Source organism: Propithecus coquereli, unplaced genomic scaffold (genome assembly GCF_000956105.1).
Source record: "Propithecus coquereli isolate 6110/MARCELLA unplaced genomic scaffold, Pcoq_1.0 Scaffold301, whole genome shotgun sequence".
Classification (NCBI taxonomy): domain Eukaryota; kingdom Metazoa; phylum Chordata; class Mammalia; order Primates; family Indriidae; genus Propithecus; species Propithecus coquereli.
Genome location: NW_012148631.1, coordinates 1,205,154 through 1,227,568, shown reverse-complemented (window position 1 = coordinate 1,227,568; position 22,415 = coordinate 1,205,154). Strand labels below are relative to the sequence as shown.

The 22,415-nt window shown below is 44.3% G+C and overlaps 1 protein-coding gene across 1 annotated transcript in view; it reads right to left on the bottom strand.

The window, feature by feature from the left end:
• The window catches only part of DOCK2 (dedicator of cytokinesis 2), a 397,813-nt gene that overhangs the window by 238,592 nt on the left and 136,806 nt on the right, over positions 1 to 22,415 (bottom strand). The window contains exon 26 of the mRNA XM_012649685.1: positions 15,124 to 15,272. Coding sequence (XP_012505139.1) covers positions 15,124 to 15,272 — 149 coding nt within the window. The remainder of the gene's footprint in view (positions 1 to 15,123; positions 15,273 to 22,415) is intronic.

Below are 22,415 nucleotides of genomic sequence, written 5' to 3'. Positions count from 1 at the left end.
AAAATTGAGAGAGGGAACTAGTTTATTTTCCCTGATTTACTTCAAATTTCCCAATTTTGTCTATGGTTTCTAATGGCTTTTCTGGATGAAAAGAAGACAGCCACCTCCTTTCCCCGTCCCCATCATATACTCAGTGCCCCCACTTTTAACTCATGGCTCTGCTCCTTCTCTGACCAGCTGGTCAGCAGGAAATACTTTTCTAAGAATGCTCAGCCAGTCACAGCCCAGCCTAGTTGGTTGGTATAACCCATTCATCCTGAACCAAGTATTTATTTCTGGAAGTACATTAAGGGTCTCTTTCTTTCAGATGAGTGCATGGCATCTAGAAGTAGTCATCTCCTCCTGGCACTCTGGGGTCTGGGGTGGATTTAGATCCTGGAGAAGCTGCCTAAACATCATGCTGCTGCTCTTCCCCAGCCCCCTTCCCTACCAAAAACAAGATGGCCAGGATAATATCTGTTACAATTCAGTATACGGGTTATAACCATGGCTGTGTTTGTAGACTAACCCGGGGATTTTCTCTCTATTCATACACATTCATGCCCAGCTTGAATACCTCCAACTGATTCTAAATCTCTGTAGGCAAGACTCAAGCACTGTTATTTTTTGAAAGCTTTCCACCTGAATTCTGACAAGTACTTGGTACCACTGACTCACTATGCGCCATGCTCTGTTTTAGGTGCTGAGGATTCAGAGACAGAAAATCTAGTCCCTGCTCTCAAGAGGCCACAATCTATTGGCAATGTACGAACAGAGAAGAACCATGCAGTGAGAAAAGGGCCATGACAATGTTATCACAGCGTGCTGAGGAAGCAGAGATAAGTAACCCAATCTAGGGGCATCTGGGAAGATGTCCTGAGGGAGAAGTAGGCACCAGATGAGCTCCTGGCAATAGTTAAGCAAGGCTTTATAACGAGTGCTTTTCTATGTGGAGCACAGCTTGGTAACACAGAACCAACCTTACACATTCTTGCTACCAACCCCTTTCCCCGGACCTGAGTCAAGCCTCAGAGTCTGACCCAACCACTCTTGGATTCCTAGCTGCTCCCTGGAATTCTCATTATAATCTTCCCACAAGCATGATGTCTTCGGGAGGCAGAGTTCACCACACCTTCACCTTGGACTGTGGGCAGCTCCTTGAAGGAGGTCAGTCCGTTGGGTCTGGTGAGGTTTTGTTTCTCCCAGGCCCCGCCCCAACTAGTCTTGGTCAGCCTGTCCTCCCCACAGGGAACAGCCAGAGATCAGATGATGAAACCATGTCTTCACCTGTGTCCGAGATGCCTTCTCTCCCAGTCACCTGTCAACCTCCTACACACCAATCAAAAATTCAGCACAATCATCACTCTAGACAAGGCTTTACTGACTCTGCCACTCCACACTCCCATCTTACTCCAGGCAGAGCTGGTTGTTCTTTTCTTTGAGTTCCCATGAAAGTCCCATTCATACTTCTTGGGAGTAGGGGACCACATCTTTCAATTTTGAAAGTCCAAAGTGGAGCATCATGCTTGACACAGAGTGAGCACTAAGTATGGTATAAATAAGGGCGATGAACGTGTCAACAGATGGATGGCTGAGACAGCTGGATGGAAGGATCAAGTGATGGGTAAACAACATTGCCTAAATCGACTTTATATCTTATCAATTCAGAGTTGGATGCAAAATAATAGATGTATTAAGTCATTTAGTCTCCAGAAACAAAGATGCTGGCAACTTCTTTCCTTTTTTGCTTATGCATGCCATCTCCTTCTCTTCTTCCTTCACCTTCTGCCATATAGCCAAGAGGATGTGGTATTGTGACTTGTCTTCCAGGACAGGTTTCAAGTGGATCAATAATTAGTCTTCTGCGGCTATTTTTGGAGGAATATAACTACTCCTCTCCTACCTTCACTGAATTATATCATTCCTTGTCCCCAGACACAAAAGCATAAGCATTTTTATTAACATACTTGGCCACAGGAAGTCTCTGTTTTTACTTATGCTCTGATGAGGTGTAGGGGACAAGTTTAGATTCAGATGAATTAAATTCTGGCTCCGCCACTAACTTACCCTGTAGCCTGAGCTTATTTCTTTAAATTCCTGTAAACCTCAGTTTGCTCATCAGTAACATAGGGATGGTAACACCTTTTTCACAGGATTGTGGTAAAAATTAATATAAAGTGCTTGGCACAGTGTTTGGCTTACAACAGGCATTCACTAACATGTGACTCATGAATAACATTACATTAGTATTTTAAAAGCATTGATCTATCATGCATTAGAATAAAAAAGCATGCATGAATAATTAAGATAAAACACAAGATTGAATTCAAATAAATTCAACCTTTGGGCTCCACTCCCAGAACATTGAGCACTTATATTCACTCACTTGAAGTTAGCAATTCTCAAGTGGAAAAGCTTGAAAAAAACTGAAATCTCTCATCACTCTTTCCCAGATACGTTTGAGTGACCTGCCTCAGATCACACAGACTATTAGAACTAGAGCTGGAAATAAAACCCACATCTTCCCCAAAGCTGCCGAAAGGCCCTGACAGCAAATATCGCCTTCCCAGTCACCACCACCTTAACCAATACTGCATTAAAAGCAGACATCATTAATTAATTAAATACTTTTCGAGGGATTACATTGGAGCAAGAGGGAAGGAAAGAAAAAGCATATACTGAGTATTAACCACATGCTCAACAACTTGGTAGTTATGATTAACAAAACATTACAGAGAGGTTAGCCAAGGCTCAGAGAGGCCATGTAATTTCCCCAAAGTCACACAGTTAGTTTGTGGTGACACTGGAATTCAAATCCATGTCTATGTGCTCCCAAAGTCCATAATCTTTCAACTAGAATTTAACTCAATGCAAATCAAATATTTATTGAGTGCTCACTATGCTAGGATATGGCAGCGAACAAAGCAGACATAGTCTTTGTGCTCATGGGCCCATAACCCACAGGAGAAAACAGACATTGCAAAGGTGAGCACAGTGTGATGAGTGGCAGGTAAGGTGAGGTTCATACAATGTCCAGAAATGCTTCAGGTGATGATGAGAAATAAATGTGAGCCTATCTGCCCCAGAGTTCATTACACTACAGGTTAAGCAGGCTCACACAGGTGGCCTGGAAACGTGACCAACCCTAAAGCATTATTTCTATGGGAAAATGCATGCTGCATTCTAAACTGATACATAAACAACTTTGGGAGCACGGCAATGCCTAAAGTTGGTACTTGGTTTTTATATGATGTTTTAATGCAACAGCAGCAGATTTATCTTTCTCATTAGGTTCTGCTGAGTATAAAAACTAAAATTAGTGTCAGCATGTATTTCTAGAAAGTAGACTAATTGAAGATGGGAGGATCAATCAAACCACAGAGATTAATTATTGAGTATCTGCTCGGAGTTGGGCACTGTGCCCAGGCAGTGTAGAAATATAGGAGAAACGTAAGACTGGATCAGCCCTACTCTTGGAGAGTCTGTAAACCAGATATAGGACACCCAGAGAAGAGTACTTCCAGTAAGTGCTAGCGCGCATCAAATTTCAAAGAGATAAGGGTGGACACATGTCTGTGGAATGGGTCAGAAAGAAGGAAAATTAACCTAGGTTTCAAAAGATAGATATGATTTAAATATTCAGAGAAAGTTCATCATAGGAGTGCTAACCATGGACAGAGGCAGAGGACAAGACGTGCTCTGAAATAATGAATAAACCACTGAAGCCAAAGATTAGCACTGGGAATGCTGGGAAGTGAGGTCTCCATGGTGATAAGACAGTAGCTGGTTTTAATAACTTTTGTATCCCCAGTGCCTAGCATGGTGCCTGACAAATGGTAGGTACTTAGTTAATGTTTAGTGACCTGTTGGACAGAACGATATTGCCTTAGTTGAAAATGGAAACAACAACAAAAAGTTCTAGTCTTGTCTCAACATGTGCCAGAAAGGCCTAACGTGACAGAGCAAATGTCAAACTGCATGTAATTAAGTGCTAAATTCTATGGTAAAGCCAAAAGTTATCAGAAAGCAGCAGAGGAAGTGACTCAGATGAGGCTGCCAGAATCAAGGACGATTTCTTAATGGAGGGGAAATTGGGCTGGGCCTGTTAGGAACAGCAAGGTTTGGCTTTCAGGGGTCACAATTCGGGTGTCCACATGGGCAGGGGGGATGAGACAGGAGTATGAAGCCAGTCACCTAGAAAACAACGGGAAGTCGTGGGACTGTGGGTTGGATGAAATAACTCTGCAAGACAAACAAAATGCATCTGTGGGCGAGATTCAGGTTGTGAGCCCCCAGTGGGAGACCTTCAGGACAGGCAGGAAGAAGAAAAAGAGTCCCTTCCAGGGGGAAGAAACATGGTAAATGACAAGGCAAGAAGAGCGAGCAGTGAAGGCTTGGTGGGGGAGTGGAGAGACCGGCCTCCTGGAACACACACTGCCGACTGAACACAGTAGGAAATGTGCTTGGGGACAAAAGTGAAGCTGAGTTTAAATCCCAGGAGGAGGAGAAGGCAATAAATAGAGAGTCAAAGATGACTTTAGCATTCTAGGTTGCTTGGAAAAACTATGCTGAAATTAAACTTTATTTTCCAATCTTGGCTGCTAAATCAACTGTGTTGCTAAGACAAAAGTTATCTAAAATTTCCCCGGACAATGTCCACTCTAGAACTCTGGGATTGTGGGCTGGAAGCTTCCCAGGTGCAGGCCTTGCTGCTGTTCCCAGACTGTACGTGACAGCTGAGACTGTGGATCAAAAGCATCCTTGGAAACAGAGCACCTCCTGCCTCACTGAACTCATTTCACTTACGGATTTACATTTACACCAGTTGAGCAAATCAAAGTTATGGTTCCCTCAGTAACTGTAACCTGGACCAAACGTAGCTATATTTTTCTGCTGCTGAGAGGGCTTTTAACTCATGCCTCCCAGCTGCGAAGGGGAGATCTAATTCAAACATTATGCAAGAAATGTTTTTCGGAAAGCAAGAGGCTGGCCCAGTGAAGGTTTAGAGTGTAAACGGCTATTCCTTTCAACGAGGGTGTTTATGCATTGGCTCCCTACAGACAAAAACCCCCCCACAGTCTTGGAGGGGGAACAGACAGGAACCCGCTCCATCTCCCCATTCCTGCACGCTGCCACACCATTCGTGGGTCAGGGCTCCGCTTTGTGACTGCAAGTGGCCAGCGCTGGCCAGAGGACTAAGCAAGGCCAGGACTAAGGTGAGGGCACATAATGCAAGTGAGACACCTGTCTAAGGACAGAATTGAAGGGGTGCCAAAAAACTCAGGAATCAAGACAAAATGGAATGTAATATTTTTCTTTAAAAAGTGAAAATTAATGCAAAAACTCCATGGTGAACAAAATATCAAAATATTGATTTTTTAAAATATCACATTAAAATATTATTTGACCTGATCACTGAATTTTTGGTGGCCCCTTACACTTTGCCCTCACCCCCAGCAAGTGCCTCACCCTCCACCTGGCGCTGAGAGGCTGAGAAGAAGGGTGTGGGGCTGAGGACAGGAAGGAGCGAGTCTTGGGAAACCAAGACTGGGTTTGGCTGCAGCCAGGCTCCTTTAAACTCTGGTCATGGCATATAAAGGAATATTGAAGAACACCTCAAGAAGTATTTCTAGTTGGTGCTGATAGAACAGAATGTGCTGCATTATTAAGTTTATGGGAGGCAGTTCTAGTCAACTACCAAGAAAAGCTGTTTTCTAAGTTTCCAGATGGTCCCTTGAGAATAGACAACTCAAAGACCATCCAGTGAGCAATACCAAACCAACCGTTTCCTAAGCCCACCAGGCAAAGATCAGTTGACATTCAAGCCCCACAGCCTGGCCTAGGAATCACTGCATGGCCTGGGCTTCAAATAGCCCAGGTGAAACGCTACAGCCTGTGAGGTCCTTGAGGACAGCTCCTGTGCTCCTCCGCGTCCCCAGCCCCCAAAGCGCAGTCCTGGGCTAATGCATGCTACACGCCGGTTTAGTCAAGGCATTGCCTAACTACCCATTTGGTAGGAGGTAACGTTGGCCTTCTGACTGGCAAAGGCAGTTCATAGTTCATAATCATTTTGCACGTGGAATCCTCTAGTAAGGCTAGTCATCTGTCTGTGAATTTTATGGTCTTGACTCATAAAGCAAAAAGAAAACACCCTTAGCTGTCACCTCCCTACTCCATGGAACAGGTGTACTTTGCACAACTGCTCACCTTCAACATTCTTTCTTAGTCATCATCCCTTAAATACTTCAAAAATAAGCTTTTTAAAGACTTTTTTAAATTTTGAAATAATGTTAACATCACAGAAAAGTTGCAAAAATGGTCCACAGAGTTCCTATGGACCTTTATCTTGCATTCCCTAATGTTAACCTCTTATGTAGCCTGAGTACAATAATCAAACCAGGGAATTCACATTGGTCCGATACTACTCACTAAACTACAGACTTTATCCTAATTTTGGCAGTTTTCCTTCTAATGTCCATTTTATGGTCCATGCTCCAATTCAGGATTTCACGATGAATCCAGTTGTCATGTTTCCAATCTCTGACAGTGCCTTCGTCTCTCCTCATGGTTCACGACCTTTCCTTTTGAAGAGGACTAGTCTGCTATTTTGTACTCATCAATGGGGCTTTGCTGAAGCTCTTTCTTATCCTTCAATTGAGGCTGCACATTTTTGGCAAGATTCCCAAGGGAGTGATGCGGAGTCCTTCTCAGTGCATCCTAGCAGGAGGCACGTGATGCTGATGCTCATTGCTCGGGAGTTTCCTGTCTTCACTGGCTACGATGATGTCGGTCGGGCTTCCCGACAGCAAAGTTATTGTCTTTCCCTGTGCCGTTAATAAGTGGATACTTTGGGAAGATGCACATATTCTATTTCTCATCAGACTTTCAACCATTACTTTTAGTAACCATCAATGGTTCTTCCTCATGACCATAAATACCGTGGTGTTTGTCTAATCAAAAAATCAACGTTTCATAATTTTTGAACCCTACTTAAGGTCAAAACCTACTAAGGTGAAGGATAAAAATCTCTCTGTCAAGCTTGCCTTCCCTATGTTTTGGGACTAGACATCTAGTTTAGGCACAACAAATCCACAGTACCTGCGACATGTCATCCCCATCCCTAGCCTATGGCAGGGATCAAGGCTCCCTTTCCCACTGGCCTATGTAAGACCTCAAAATTCTCAGCACTGTTAGGAAAGAGGCCACTGCCTGTCGTGAAGAATTGCCATGAGAAATGAAACATATCTCCTCTCCTCGATCTACGTTGGGTGTTTAGCTTGTCTTACAGTTGCTACATCCCTGGAGTGCACTCTCCCTGACCAGTCCCTTGAGGACCCTTAGACAGCAGCAGATTTAGAGCCCACTGGGGAGGAGAGATGTGCACAGGCAGCTCCCCTGGGCCTCTGGGTTTTCCTTGGTTTTGGCCATTGTTTTGAGTCCCTGGCGGTGGTGTGAAGGTGGACGTTTTTCAATTGGCTTTCCAGGAAGAAAAAGACGAAGGTCTGGAGATACACACATAATGTTTGCCAATTTCTGTGGCATAAACACTCCCTTCATGGCAGATGTCAAGGCATAGCGGCAGAGCCTTAAACAGCATTTCCACCACATAGACACGAAGGATGTAAACAACCTCAAACATGTAGCTAAGAGTAAAATACAGTAAGAGAATAGGGAGTTTTTGAAGTTTGAGGATTTATTACCCTGATTTTAATGTAGTTTATTTAATTATAGATTTCTATAAATTTTTAATAATGGCAGTTAGTTAACAACTGCCTCACGAAATTTCCAAAAATTTAACGCTTGGTTCTCCTGAGCTGGTAAGAACCAGCTCTCGCACACCGCCCTACAAGTGGTATCTTGAGCTCTGAAGTTCTGAAATACCTGCCAGGATGCCCTGAAGGGGCAAGATGTCACTTTGCTCCAGTCCCTCCAGGAACCTCCATGAGGCCCAGGCGCCTGCAGGAGGGCTGGACTCCAGCAGCAGCCTCTGCCACTTCTTGGCAAGCTTCCTGCACACCTGAGAGGCTCCAAGGCATCTGGCTGCCACCAGGCCTGGCTTGAGGGTTGCCTTCCATGCCAATGTGGCTACAGAGTCCTCTCCATGCTCTGTCCCTGTCTACCATTCTCCCAGGAAGCCACTTGGCCCTTTGCTGTCCTTAAAAGAATTACAGAGATATTCTAGGAGCAGCCTGAGATAGTGGAGGGAGCCTAAGAGGGAAGGGGAACAGAGAGGGAGGAAGGAAAGCCACATACACGGGGCACGGATTACATGCCAGGGAGAATGCTGGATGTTCTCACGGGTGCTCTTGTTTACTGTCAGCCTCACACACCTGGGGAAGAGAAGCCCCATTTTACATAGAGGTTAGATGACTTGCCCAAGTCTCACAGCTAGTGAGAAGCAGAGCTAGAGGAGTTCCCGGCTCTGCTCACTGCTATTCCCCCACATCTGGAATAGAGCACAGGATAGGAGTTCTCTAACATCTGCAGAGTGGATACAAATGCAGCCACCAGGGAAACAATGCTGGGAAGTGCTGTTAACTGGTGAAGGATAAACGTGAAGTGGGAGAAGACAAAGTTGAGTTTGGAACGAGACGGGGCGATTCCCTCCAGGTTCTGCCTCTTACTAACTCTCTCACCTCGGCTGGAAATGCCAGCCAGTCTCTCTCTCTGAGGCTCAGCTACCTCCCCAGTGAAATGGGGATGATAAAACCTACGTGGCCACGTGGGGGCCAGAAACAAACAGCTGTGATGTGTGAGAAGGCACTGTGTGGGTTACAAGGTGCTGGGAGAGTGTGCATATGTCATCGTCCATGGGAGGTCATTCCATTGGCCTTGGAAGGGCACATTTAACTCCACGGATGCCAGAGGAAGCACAAGGGGCACAAACAAAATGGCTCTGGACACAGCAGAAGGTACAGGAGTCTCATCCATCTCACCTTTAAGTTTGGGGCCTAATTAGCTACTCTCTGGAATGCACCACAGACAAAAGAATTTCAGCCTTGTCTACTCGCCTTGTATTTCTAATACGGGGGAGCAGATAGCCTAGGAGAAAACCCTGCAGCTTTTGCAGGGTAGTATTGATTCCTGGGAATTAAATAGTAATGCAACAGGCAGCAGCAGCCTCCTTCAACCTGCCCTTCAATAGGGCAGGCTGCCTGGGATTATCAGAGAACCCAGAATCCAGGGTGGTCACAGGAGCGTTTCAGAGGAAGGCACAGACTGGCAGGGTGGGCTTTTTTCCCCATAGCAGGTCGGGGACAGGGCTGGGCCGAGAATGCCCTACAGTCTAGAAGATTCCTGCTCTTGCCACAGTGCCCTCTCCACCCCTTGGGACCTTAACGGAGCTGAGATACGGATGCCCTTTGCTGTCCTCATCTGATCTTCTTTAAAGGAGAGACACAGGTGCGTGCACATGCATATTCAACACATTAGACATTTTCCTGTGGGAGGGTGGAAACGGGAGTGGAAGATGAAGATTAAAGGTAAGAACTTGTTAAATGAAATTACAGGAGTCCCTTGTTTTGGACTGAGCTCCTGTCCTAGGCCTCAACAGGTCAAACCAAAATGGAGTCACTCGTGCTAAGTGCCACATAATCAAATGGAAACTTTAAGGAAACAGGAAAATCCTCCAAACAGAACAGGTTTTTCTTAAAAACAGGAGGTTCACAGCAACCAATCAGAAAGGGCCCAGCCAACCTGAGCTGGCATGATAAGGAAGCCCCCTCTGCTTTAACTCTTCCAAGGAACATAACCTGAACTAGCCTGATGTTGACCAACCTGCTTTTTTGTATCATTCTATTTCCTTGTTCCTGCTCAAGCTACCTTACAAAAACCAACTATTCTGCTATACCCATGAGAGCTCCTCTAATTTTTAGATGGGATGCTGCCTGATACATGAATTATGAAAAAGAGCAATTAGATCATTATGAAAAGAGCCAATTCAATCATTAAGATCAATTTGATGACAATTTTTTGCCAAAATGAACACACACACACACAACAAACAAGGGAGGGCCTTGCACAGACCAACCAGGATGATGTGTCATGAACTGAGGCGTGTGAATAATGCAGCTCTCTCTACCTGACATCCAAGGGAGGCCAAAAGAGGAAAGAGAATGCCCTACTGACACTCAGAACAGAGGCCTCCAGGGAGAAATCAGGCCCTGCCATTGATATGAGTGAGCCACGTGCATTTATGTATTCGCTGTGCTGGGATGGGCGAGGAGGGCAGGTAGAGCGTCAAGATCTCCATCGTCACAGCTCCCCAGACAAACACACAAGTCCACAGAGGGTGACGACACAGGCACTGCGAGGAAGCAGCACAAGACCTGCTCCTGGGACCACGGCAGGGGTGGGGAAGAGGCATAGAGAAGTCTTCCTGCAGAGAGTGACATTTAAGCTGACTTCTGAGAGTTAGGTAGGATTCAGCTAGGCTAAGAGTGGAGGCCATGCGTTGGGGCATTGCAGACAGTAATACGGCAGCCAGGAAGTGAGAGAGTGCAGCACATCTGAGTGACTGAAAGGATTTTTACTGGAGCAGGAAGATGGAAAGTGTGGGTGGGACTGGCGAGAGCTGAGGCTGAGAGGGTAGGCTCTGCAAAGTCAGGGGATACCAGCTCCTGCTCTCAAAGCCTGGCAAGGGGGCGGGGCACAGCCAGGGGAGGATAACACAGAACCGCTGTTGCCGGCGTATTGGTGTGAACACAGGGTTATGAAAACACAAACAAGAAAGTCCCTAATTCTACCTGGGGCCAGGGGGAAAGTGAGAGAAGAGGGACTACAACTGAGAAAATCTCAGAAAGGAAGTATTATCTGAGCTGAACCTAAAAGGAGTTTAAGATTCTGCCTGCATGGAAAGGATGGGAACTGGGAAGAACATTCCAAGCAAGAGAAACTGCACGAGCAAAAGCCCTCCCTACCAGTGTCTAAGTGGATAAATACAAATATCAGAACCCTCAAATCATTCATTACTAACATAGTACCTGGGGTAAATCTCTTTGAGTCAACAGACTCAAAGAATTTTTCTAAAAAGATGATTCTGGGCATTCCTTACCTCCATGATTCAGATACAACCAACACCTTTTCCTCTTCAGAATTAGGAGTCATCTTTACCCACTTTATGATTGCTAAGCAGGGTACAATATGATGACTCTCCTTTTTCTTAGAGGAATGAAACATAAAAGCAAAAACCCTGTCTTAAGAGGGGAAAAAACCAACTCCCTCTGGGTCTGGTGCAAAATTAAATTTTATGAGTTACTCAGCAGCAGGCAAGGCACAGAACGAAGCAGTGTGAAACCGCCTTTCAAAGTAACTGGAGTTGACAACTAAACTTGCTCAGTGAGGGGGAGAAAAGGAGTTAATAGAGGCAGAAGTCAGGCTTTTTATCCTTCACCTGAGCTGGTCCTTTTCATATGCTAAGTGCAACTCCAAGCAAGCTGGGTGAGGGAATCTAACACTATCATTAAAAAAATCAACACTGGGCTAAGGCAGACATCTCCTCCTGAGTCATATGCCACCCGGGGTTACAAGGAATAAGGTTAGCTTGCTGTGCTGGGCTGTAATTAACCAAATAATGACAATCAATTGAAGATAAGCATCCTTTCCCATCCCCCAAATGCACAACCCCCAAAACCTAACCTTGGCTTCCTGCACTATAATTGCTAAATTTCCACAGGATTGGTAGGTGGACATAGTCTCTGGGACAATGGGTTGTTCCATGGTGCCAGCTAAGAGCCAGTAAAAAATGGCTATACCATTATTGGAAGAGAGGGCCCAAACAACCAGAAGCCTTTTTTTATTTGTTTTCTTCCAAATTTCTAATTCTGAGAAGTTGGTGTCTGCAGAAACCAAATAGCACATCCTATGGTCTGGATTTTCAAAGTCATATCTTTGCACACGCCATGTCCCTGCTATTCCACAAAAATGAATTTATGAGTACAAATGAATGTGTTTAAGTATTTGCCATTTTATGGTTTATTAAATGCATACTGGAAAAAGCCACATTTTACAGACTGGAGAGGGCTCTTAAATTAAGAAGGTAAAAGGACAGAGAAAGAGCCCAGCTATTCCTCCATTCCTAGTAAATACTGAAGAAAAAAATAGGTCACATTAGAGCAGTGGTTCTTCAAGCATGGTCCCTGGATCAGCAGCATCAACATCACCTGAAAACTTGTTAGAAAAATAAGTTACTGGATCCCACCCTCCAGACCTACAGATTTGAAGTGGGTTTCAATAGCTCCTCCACGGCACTGGGTGCCCCTCAAGTTTGAGACCTGTTGCACCAGGACTGTGGTCCTTCGCCCCGGCTGCCCATTATCACCTGTTTGTCATCGCCTTCCCATCGCAGTGGCCCACCAGCCCGAGATCAAGTAACTCAGAATGCTTAGGATGGGGTCCAGGCACCGCTGCTTTCATAAAGCTCCCCAGGTGACGTGAACATGCAGTCCAGGTTGGGAGCTGCTATACGCTAGGACAAGAGAGATCTACTTTTGGATACTTTCGGACTTCTGATTTTCAGTTTAGCTCAAAGTAATCATGGCCACTGAATGAGTCCTATTCATCGAAGAGGCTTTTGAGAAGAGGAGAGAGATTTCCATCCTCACGAGCTGGAGAGGTGAGATCTGAAGCTCACCAGAAGCATCAAAATTTGCACCAAACTCAGTGATGAAAACAGTATTTAATAAGTCGTCCAGCAAAGAGAGTTGCTCACCTTGAGAAGGGGTGGGCTGGTTCCCACAGTTCGAATTTATCACAAAAGCAATGCACTCAGAGCCAGGGAAGAGTGACACCGCGCCTCCCACACACCTCAAGTCCAGATGCCACCGGCCCCCACAGGGAGCTCAGAGCCACCCACTCATTTCTCGGCTTTGAAGCCCTAAGTACTGAGGGTGTGTAAGACAGCAGCCTCTTCTCACCAGTGTCTGGTGTTATGGAATGTGCAAAATGATGACAGCTGGTCACGGTAGAACTCTAGGGGGGGCCACTCTCTTGGGATAGGCAGAGCCTCAGCATCCTGCTTTGCAAGTAAACTGTGAACTGGGGCTATCCTTCTACCCGAATCAGGAACTTGACAATCAGCCCATTATAACTGGGTTCCTCAAACTGAGGTACGCTGTCATATTCCTACGGGTCTATGATTTTTTCCCCCATTAAAAGGGATCTGAACATTATTGACATGTAAAAAAAAAAAAAAGGAAAAACACTGCAAACTGGCTTTTCAACCAAGAGAGGCAATATTCTTTAGGATGTTACTACAGAAATGATGGCCAACCCTCATGTTTCTACACTGTAAGTAGGAGTAAGACCAAACTCTCCCTTAAAAAAAACAATAAGAAAAGATCAAATAGCAAACTCTGGAACCAGCTCAATAGCTGACTAGTGAACGTGCTTACAGAAACATCATCATCCCAACATCATCACCTGAACGAATCTTGAATATCTAAACTCTTGGGTGTTATACTCCCTTTCCGTAGAACAAGAGTGGGGATAAGAAGAAAAAGAGAAGGAAAGGCCATGTCTTCAGATCTGCTACGCCTATGATTCCACAGACTCTGGAGTCTGACTGACCTGGGTTTGAATTTTGACCCTGATATTTATCTGCTGTCTGGCCTTGAATGTTAATTAAAAGTCTATGAATTTCAGTTTTTTCATCTATAAAATGGGAATAATGAGCCTTAATATCTAGGATTGGGGTGAGCAGAGAGAACGCACAGATTGCATTTAGCACAGTGTCTAGAAACCAACCCATAAAGTAACAACTGTAATAAAAACTTATTCACCCTTGAATACCAGCTGAAGTGTTACCTCCTTTGTGAAGGCTTCCTTGACAAAAATGCTTACACACACACACACACACACACACACACACACACACAGTCCTTTGTAGCTCTTGCACCCCTTCTAGATTTTAGTCATTACACTGTATCACAATTGCTTATTTGCATATCTGTATAGATTTTCCTAAGGAAAGAGACCATGCCTTTAAAATGTCCCCGATGCCTAGCATACACCTGGTGCATCATAAGTATTTCTAATGAATGAGTGAATGAATGAATGAATGAATCAAGCTCCTGCATTTGCCTAGCAATAAGATAAGAAGCAGCTCAGTTAGGGTGGTTAAAAATAGAAACGGAAAGACAGGAGAGACAGCCTACAAGGAAACCGGTAACAAAGGCCGACTGGGGGATGAGAGCAGTGAAAGAATGTCGCTCTGCAGAGTTCTCTAAGCGTAGTCAGTCACAGACACAGTTTATCCAGAGAGCTCTTCTCTGACTATTTTCTAGGGAAGAGAGAGAGGGGGGCAATGCTCACACAAATACTTAGAAAAGATTTGTTGTTGTTCAGGTCTATGTAGTCCTCTGAAACCAGTCCCAGCTAAGGGCAGGGTACCTCGTGGACACTGCTCCAGGACAAGGTGGAGCTGACAAAGGAACGTGGGTCAAGTCAAGAACCCTTACGTCCCTCTTTCAGTTCGTAAGAATTCTGCGCCTGTGTCTGATCACTACCTCTCCATCTGGCTTATCGTCTTCTTCATATTCTGCCCTTTGGAAGCCCTCCCCTTACTCCCACTGAGACTTTCTTTTTGGTTCCATCCCTGCCTAATTTTGGAATGACATGTGCAAAGTACGCACTGGCTTCCCGGTCACAGCCATCTCCCTGCCACCATCCCACTCCGTGCCCTATCTCTTCAGTCTGCGGCTGGGCAGTGTGCTCATCCAGGAAGAATCTTAATCATTTTAACCATTGCAGAGGATCACTGGAGAAACAAACCCAAGGAAATCAGCTAAGAAAGCAGATAAGAGGGTTTTCTTGGCTGTGTAGGCACAGGAAACTCCCCCGCCCACCCCTGCAGGGCAGGGCCTGAGTAAATGGACTCATCTACTGGTTCGGCAATGTCCATATCTACACTCTGAGAAAGCCCGCCCAATAAGACACATGGTGACAGAATGTTTCACAGTGAACTCCAGTCCCCAAGCCATCTTTCACAACAGCGGGGCTTGGTCACGGTAAAAGTAGGCCTGCCGAGCAAGCCGTTGACTTTTATCTTTAGACTTCCGCTGGTATTCATCAGCATCAATGTTTTAGAACTTAATCGACTCAGGCCTAGTCTGAGTCCAGGACAGCTACATCATTGAGGGGACTCACCGCATCCTGACAGCTGAGGACCTCCAGGATGCTGTTGAGCAGTTCCACGCAGTACTTCTTCTCCAGGACCTGGTGCTGCATGTCGTCCTTCTGTTCCAGCAGCTCCTTCAGCTCTTTGGTGATGACAGGAAGCAGAATGTCCCGGCACTCTGGAATGAAGACAGTTCGGAGGCATGTGGACTTCCTCATTTTTCAGTTTCTTTTCTTTCTTTCATATATATGAAAACTTTTCCATCAAATAAATTTTTCATGAATATATTCTCCTTATAAAGAATTAAAATATTAAAGATTAGGCTAAGATTTTCTTGGAACATCATTTACAGTACTGGTCCCTCCCCTAACCCTTGCTACACAGGGGCAATCAATTATTTTACTTCCTAAAATAAAATACTGGTACATTTACATATGTGTGCACATGTGTGTTTTATGTGCATGTGTATGTGTGTTTACATATAAATGTACCGCTATAGTATGAAATATCTATTGTCACTTTGATTTTGTTTTTCATTTGAGTAAGTCATGTTATACTGTGATTATAAACCTCCAAGATCTCTTTATATGATTTTACATACGTATGTATCAGTATAAAACATACAGTGTCATTTTGTTTTGTTTCCTTGTTACAAAAGGGGACCATGCTATATGTGTTACTCTGCATCTTGCTGTTTTTTCACTCACCAGTATTTCTTGGAGCATTTTATATGTTATTACATATAGGGACCAACTTAATTACTTTTATCTGTTTTGTAGTATTCTCTATTATGGATATATTTGTTTATTCAACCATATGTGTTTCAATGGACATATTTCACTGGTACAAACAGTACAAAATGAACAACATTCTACTTGCATCCTTGGCACATTACTTTCATTTTAAATAAATTAAAACTTTTGCAGAGAAGGGTATCTCTCCAGACATTGCTCTCTAGGGAAATTTCTGGAACGTTCTGAAGTCCTACACAGCTTTGTCTCTGTATTTCCCTTGAAAATAGAAAAACCTTGAGGGATCAAAGGAAAAAAAAATCCAAAAATGTGTCGAGCCAACCCTTCCCAGATGCTACTTGAACTGAGATGTGAATCATATATACCAATATTTTACTTTAATTCAATCCACCAGATAGATGTTGAACATCTTTGATGTGGAAGGCACTGTATTTCCGGAGGTACAGAGATAAGATATGGTTCCTGCCCATTAGGTACATAAAATCTGACAGGAGTGATTGTAAAACAAAACAAAACAAAACAAACCAATGAGCAATGGCGGACGTCTGAGTAAGACAATGGTGGGAAGAGGTAGAGACACGTCGTACTCTGTCAGCCCAACAACTACACTCCCTTCTTCTGGCACACCACCCTGACGACACTCCAGGAGCCATCCTGCCATGGGCTATAATCCTGGGGAAGCCGTCGTAGGGTCCCTACCTTCCTCTGGGAAAGAGCCGGCACCTGACCCCAGTTAGGATGGCGGCCTGAAATCTGAATCTTGAGGGAACGTTAGTAACTGTAACTGCTGGCATTACTTATTACTGTCTACTGGGTGCTCGCACTGTGCTAGGCACTGTTTCAAGTGTCATACATGAATTACCTCAGTTAAACACCCCAGCCACTCTAGGAGGTGGATACTATTATTTCTCCATTTTGCTGATGAGGAAACGAACGGACTTGCCCTGTATACACAGCTAGTAAGTGACGGACCCAATGTGACTACAGGGCCTGTGCTTTTAACCACTATACGAAATGCACAGTCTCTCGTGGGGCTCGGCTGTCGTCACAGAAGTGCCCTGAGGAGGCTGTCCGTGGGCACCTCATGCTTCCCCTCTCCCTCCCAGATCCTGGGTCTCTCCTCTACTGTGACTGGTTCCCCAGCTTTCCCTCTGATCCTGTAAGCTATTCCCTATCTTCCAAATACATTTGTTTCTATTTAAATTTACCAGAGTAGGGTTCTGTTGCTTGCAGCCAAAGAATGCCAACTGGTAGAGTCATAAAATGCCATGAGAGCTTCAGAAGGGAGATATGAGCTCTGGTTGGAAGGCTCACAGAAGACTTCACAGGCTCTAATAGAGTTCTGTTCCTTCTCTCAGAGTCCCAGTCTCAGTTTTTAATTATATTCTAATTAGTATAATTAACGTCCATTCATCCCACCAAAGTGTAAGCCCCATGAGAACTAGACTAAAATTCCAGTGCCTAATACAGTGCCTGGGTCATAGGAGTGACCTTGGTTGAACTGAATGGAAGAGGTGGCATTTGAGATGGTCCCCAACAAATGGGTAATATTGCCATAGGAAGAGTGTGGATTTAGACAACAGTGGGTGATTTAGAGTACACAGATGGATGGTAAGTGGAATATCTTCTTGGAAGTAGAATAATGAGAGATAACACTTAAAATAAGAGTTCCTAAATGCAATAGGAGGTGTCAGTACTATGGAAACAGAAAATCATAGACAACAAAAACTTTAATTCAGCTTGTTTAAATTTGTAGATAAAATCATAGGCTAAGGGTTCAATGATACTTTATGAGAAATCTGGACTTAAGAAACTGTTGGCCTAAGAATGTTCAAGAACACTGGACACTGAGTTAGCCATTACCCTTTGTTTAGAGAGATAAGGGAGAAAGTTGGAGAGTGTTTAAATATCAATTACTATATCGTTAAATGAAATGTATAGTTAATCCATATCCTGTCATCATAAAGTTGAGTTTTTATCCAGATCTATTGTATAAAAAATTTTTTGCAATGTTTGTTCAAAAGTTTATTTTAAATGTTATCTTTAAGAGGACGTGAACTTGTAACTTTGAAACATTTTGTTTGCTAGAGGGAAATTACATGTGTTAGAATGCTTCTTGTAGAAAAGCTAGGTGAGTTCATTTGAAGTGGTTAAACTCTTTGTCATTGGAAAATGAATAACCTCACCAAATTCATGATTCTTCCAATTATGCCTTCACTGATGTCATCACAACTAAACCCAACCAGAAGATAAGAAGTGTGCATTCTCCTATTAAGTTGGATAAAAATTGTAAAGTCTTCTCTTTGAAAAGTTAAATCAGTAAGAGATTCTAACAATGGAGATTTAAAACACAACAAAAAGTCTTGTTTTTACACAGTTCTCTGGGCAAAATGGAGTCACCAAAAGATGTGTGTTAAGGAGACTTGTGTCGTTTTGTGTCATTGCAGGGTGGGGTGGCTGAGATCAAGAGGCAGAGATCCATGAAGGTGCCATCGCAGTAATCCAGGGGAGGACAACGAGAATAAAGTGCTGGAGACCCCTACCCCAGAGTCTTCGCGTCTGACACGATGTACTTGTCTTCTGCTGAAGCTAAAGATTTGATAAGCCTTCAAAGAAAGGTGGTAAGAAACAGACCAGAGTGGTCAATAGTCTGAAGTTTAACATATAAGAAGAAGACAACATTTTAAGGCCTAAAATAGCTTTTTGTGACTAAAGATTAAAAATCTTTTAAAACTCTGCCCATCTGCAAAATGAGATCCCCAGAACCTACAGGAAGGAGCTATGTAAAGGCAGGTGAAGAGCCAACCCATTCGTGCAGTCAATTACCTCAGTCACCCATGCAGTCTTCCCCATCTATTGAGGGCTCACCACGAGCAGCTGCTATCGTGAGGTGGAAGGGAACGACCAGGGGTTAACTGCGCATCACAGCAATGGAGCCAACAGAGATAAGAAGCAGACTCGAGTAGACAAGAAAAAATACCTAATGCCTTTACCTCTTGGGAGTGGCAATTTGTTAGGAGTGGCCGTAAAACAGAGCAGTGGAATAACCGAGGTAAGGATTTTCTTAAAAGTTCAGTCTGTTAGTACTCTAGTTGCGATACCTCAGATATCCCATTACAAAGACGTGAATCCAAGGGAAAAGGCCACTTGGGATATTTTAGTGATCTTAATTGATATTAGGTATTAATTGAGTGATATTAATGATCAACTTGGGAAGTCACTAGACTTTACATACTACTTAAAATTGAGCTAAATTAGTAGATTCTCATGGAAAGGTCCAGTAGTGAGTTCTCCACCACTAGAAGTATTCAAGCAGTAGGTAGCTGCCTACGGACAGGGATGATGAGGAGGTAAGGTATCAGATGAAGGGTTGAGGTAAATGATTGCTAAGCCCCATCCAAAATTCTAGGATTCTATAAAATATAGATTCAGGGAAAGTCGTAGGAAGAAGGATACTTTTACAAGGTGGAAAGCCAGTGGACCCGTTTGCATTGTTCTCAAAGCACTGAGGCTGTGGGAGCTGCAGACCAGGCCCCAGCAGAAGCAATGGTTTGTCAATCTGAAAGGCATCGGCTTTAGCAAAACCAGCGTCACCATAAGATGGAGGCTTTTGAGAGTCGGCAAGATTTTCAGCGAGGAAGCCATTAGTCACATGGCCAGTTTTTCAGAAAGTACTTTGTCTTCTCTCTAACCATGATTTCTCAGAAATGTCTAGCTCCTCTGTTTTTAGATGAAATAATTTTTCTCATTTGTAATTGGAGCTGTGAAATTATATTAGTCTGCAAAGCTTCAGGAAGCAGCATTTCTAAATCGTTGCTTGATTGTCAAGCAAACACACACAAACGGTTTAAAAGATAAATATTGCGAACCCTAAATCAATCTTCATAGGCAGAGGCAATGAACACCAGCGTCCTGCATGCTCAAGCTGGGCTCCTGCCCCAGGTACCTGATGTCTGGCAAAGGCTAGAAGATCTGCCACCAAGAGACAAGTCCAAATCGTACTTCTGGCCAGCCACAGAGGAATCTGCAGAGCTACTCAACTCTGCATTTCAATTGTAAAGAGTTTTCCTTTGTCCAAGTGACTGCAGAGAGGAAAATGTAGTGTTTCTGGGCTCTGGGCTCTCTTTTCCTCAGTAAAGTTCTGTCCTGTGGCAGTCAGTGTTTCCTATCTGAATTCACACCCCGTTGAAGTGCCATGTGCTTTTGCAATTATGTTGTGATTCAGGGACTCTACAAATAGGAAGACTCTTTTCCCCACCTGCTCCTCCTCATTATCAGCCCCACGGAAGGAACTAAATAGAAATTCTTTGCCCACTTTGCAAAACCACCTCGAAGTGCATTAGGCCGAAATACGTCTGTGACCACCGCCACAGTCCCAGCTCCTAAGAACCTTGTTGGAATTGACTATTGTCCCCGTAAGTTTGTTTCCTCTCCTCTGCTCTCTGAGTGCAGACACCCCCATCACTCAGTCAACCAGGCAAAGTTGGGTACCATCGTTTCCTCTCTATCCCCAACATCCAGTCCATCATGAAGTTATATCCATCCCATGCCCAAGCCAACTTCCTCCATGCTCTGTGCCAAGTCTCTCAACCAATCTCCCCACCCCGTACACAGGAAGCCCCTGTGCTCAGGAAATTCTCCAGTAACTTCCTATTGCCCTCGGGGTGTGTTTTATGAACTCTGTGGCATAGGGGAAGGCCCTCTGTGAGCAAGTGCTTCCTCATTCTCCACTCTCAGCACTTGCTACTCCTCCCCTCCGTCTCCGTACTCCAGCCATGAGTGCTCCTTCTCTTGATTCTTTTCTGAATTTTTGCACATGTTATTTTCTTTGCCTGGAATCCTCTCGTCCTACCCATCTTCACCCAACTAACTTTTTCTGGCCTTCTAGCTCTTAACTTAGATATCAAATCCCCTAGGACAAAGTTCCTGACACCCCAACTCTGACTTGGCTGACTCTTCTGTGTCCCCGTAGCACCCAGAACATATTTCTATCGTACCATTGAGCACACTATGCAGTCACTGCTTATGCAATAGGACAACCAGTGAGAGAGTTGCTATCGTCCCAGAAATGAAGCTAAGGCCCAAGCTGAGGACAAAAGGTGCTAATTACCCCACATTCAAAACTCAAATTGTCTCAGTAATTGGAGTACATAGTCATTCCTCCAAGTTTTTCGAAAGGTACCAGTTTAGTAGCACCCTACATACCAGCCTGCATGCTTTCACCCCAGAACTGAGAGAGGGTCACAAGAGGCCTTTGGATATAAGGCAACATCCATGAAGAGACGTCATTATCCCTCTCCTCCTTGAAACTCAGGTTGAGAGAGGGACAACCAAAAGGATCACTCATCAACTACATGAAGATGAGACTGGCACCCTATATCCCTGCTAGGGAAAGGTTTGCAAATCTATTATATGATCCCAGGTACATCCTGGTTCCATCATCAGAATGGGGAGACTGTAGAACATTCTGGAGTTTGGCCCACTGTGCTTTTCTGCCCTTCTTTTACTGTTGGGGAAGAAGGTTAAACACAAGCAACAGATTTGTGTTGGGGGCGCGGTCACATCCTCAGTGTGAGTACCCACATTTCAAAGCCTGATGCGGCTGCCTTCACGTGGAATTTCATTCCTCTCACAGCCAGCCCCTGACTCTGTCTCCGGCACAGGTTAATCGACTCTCCAATCCTGTTCGATTTTTCACAGACTTTAGGAAATTCATTCGGCTTTGGCCACGTTCCTATTGACTAAAAGTCGAATTCAGCTCAGCTCACCTCTCCTGGGGGACAGAGAGCCTGAGGTTGTCACGGCTCACCCTGTCCTCCCGGCCAATCGAAACCCCAAACTCCCCCGGGCAAGTCTGAGCAGCGTGAGCCCACCGCCGCTCCGTTCGCCTGCTTTCCCTCCATTCGGTTTGGGAGCATTTGCAGATGTCAGAGGCCAGTTGGTGGGATCAATGAGACACAAAGGAGGACCTCCACAGACACGATTCCAGTCTGACAGTTAGCAATTTGTTCTCACGACCTCCCTCCTCCAGCCAGCGTGTCATGAAGAAAACTAATCCTACCCACTGGGAAATCAATAACTACCCACCAACTCCATACTCCAGATCGGGTTACAAGCCTGTTACAACTCTGCTAGCATTTCCCCCAACGCATTCCTCCGCAGCTACTCATGATTCACTTTCCTCACCTCCCTGAAAACACGCCTAATTACAAGATCCGGAGTCATCACTCATGCCCCCAGCCTGCCTCTGCGACGCTCTAGATCTCCACTTTATGAACCCTGAGGGCCAAAATATGTCTCCCCAGCTAAACAAACACAGCCTATTTAGAGATTTTAGAACTCAGCAACAGTTACAATTCTCTTCAGGTATCTTAGAAGGGAGAAAATATAATTAGGCAGTAAATCTTTAAGAAAGAAAGTACTTTCAGAATTTTATACTAGATACTCATTTAAAGCCCAAACCAAGCTCTTGCTTTTACCACATATCCTTTATATTTAACATAAAATGTGATTTTGCACTAAGCTTTTTTTTTCTTTTCTTTTTTTCTTTTTTTTTGAGACAGGGTCTC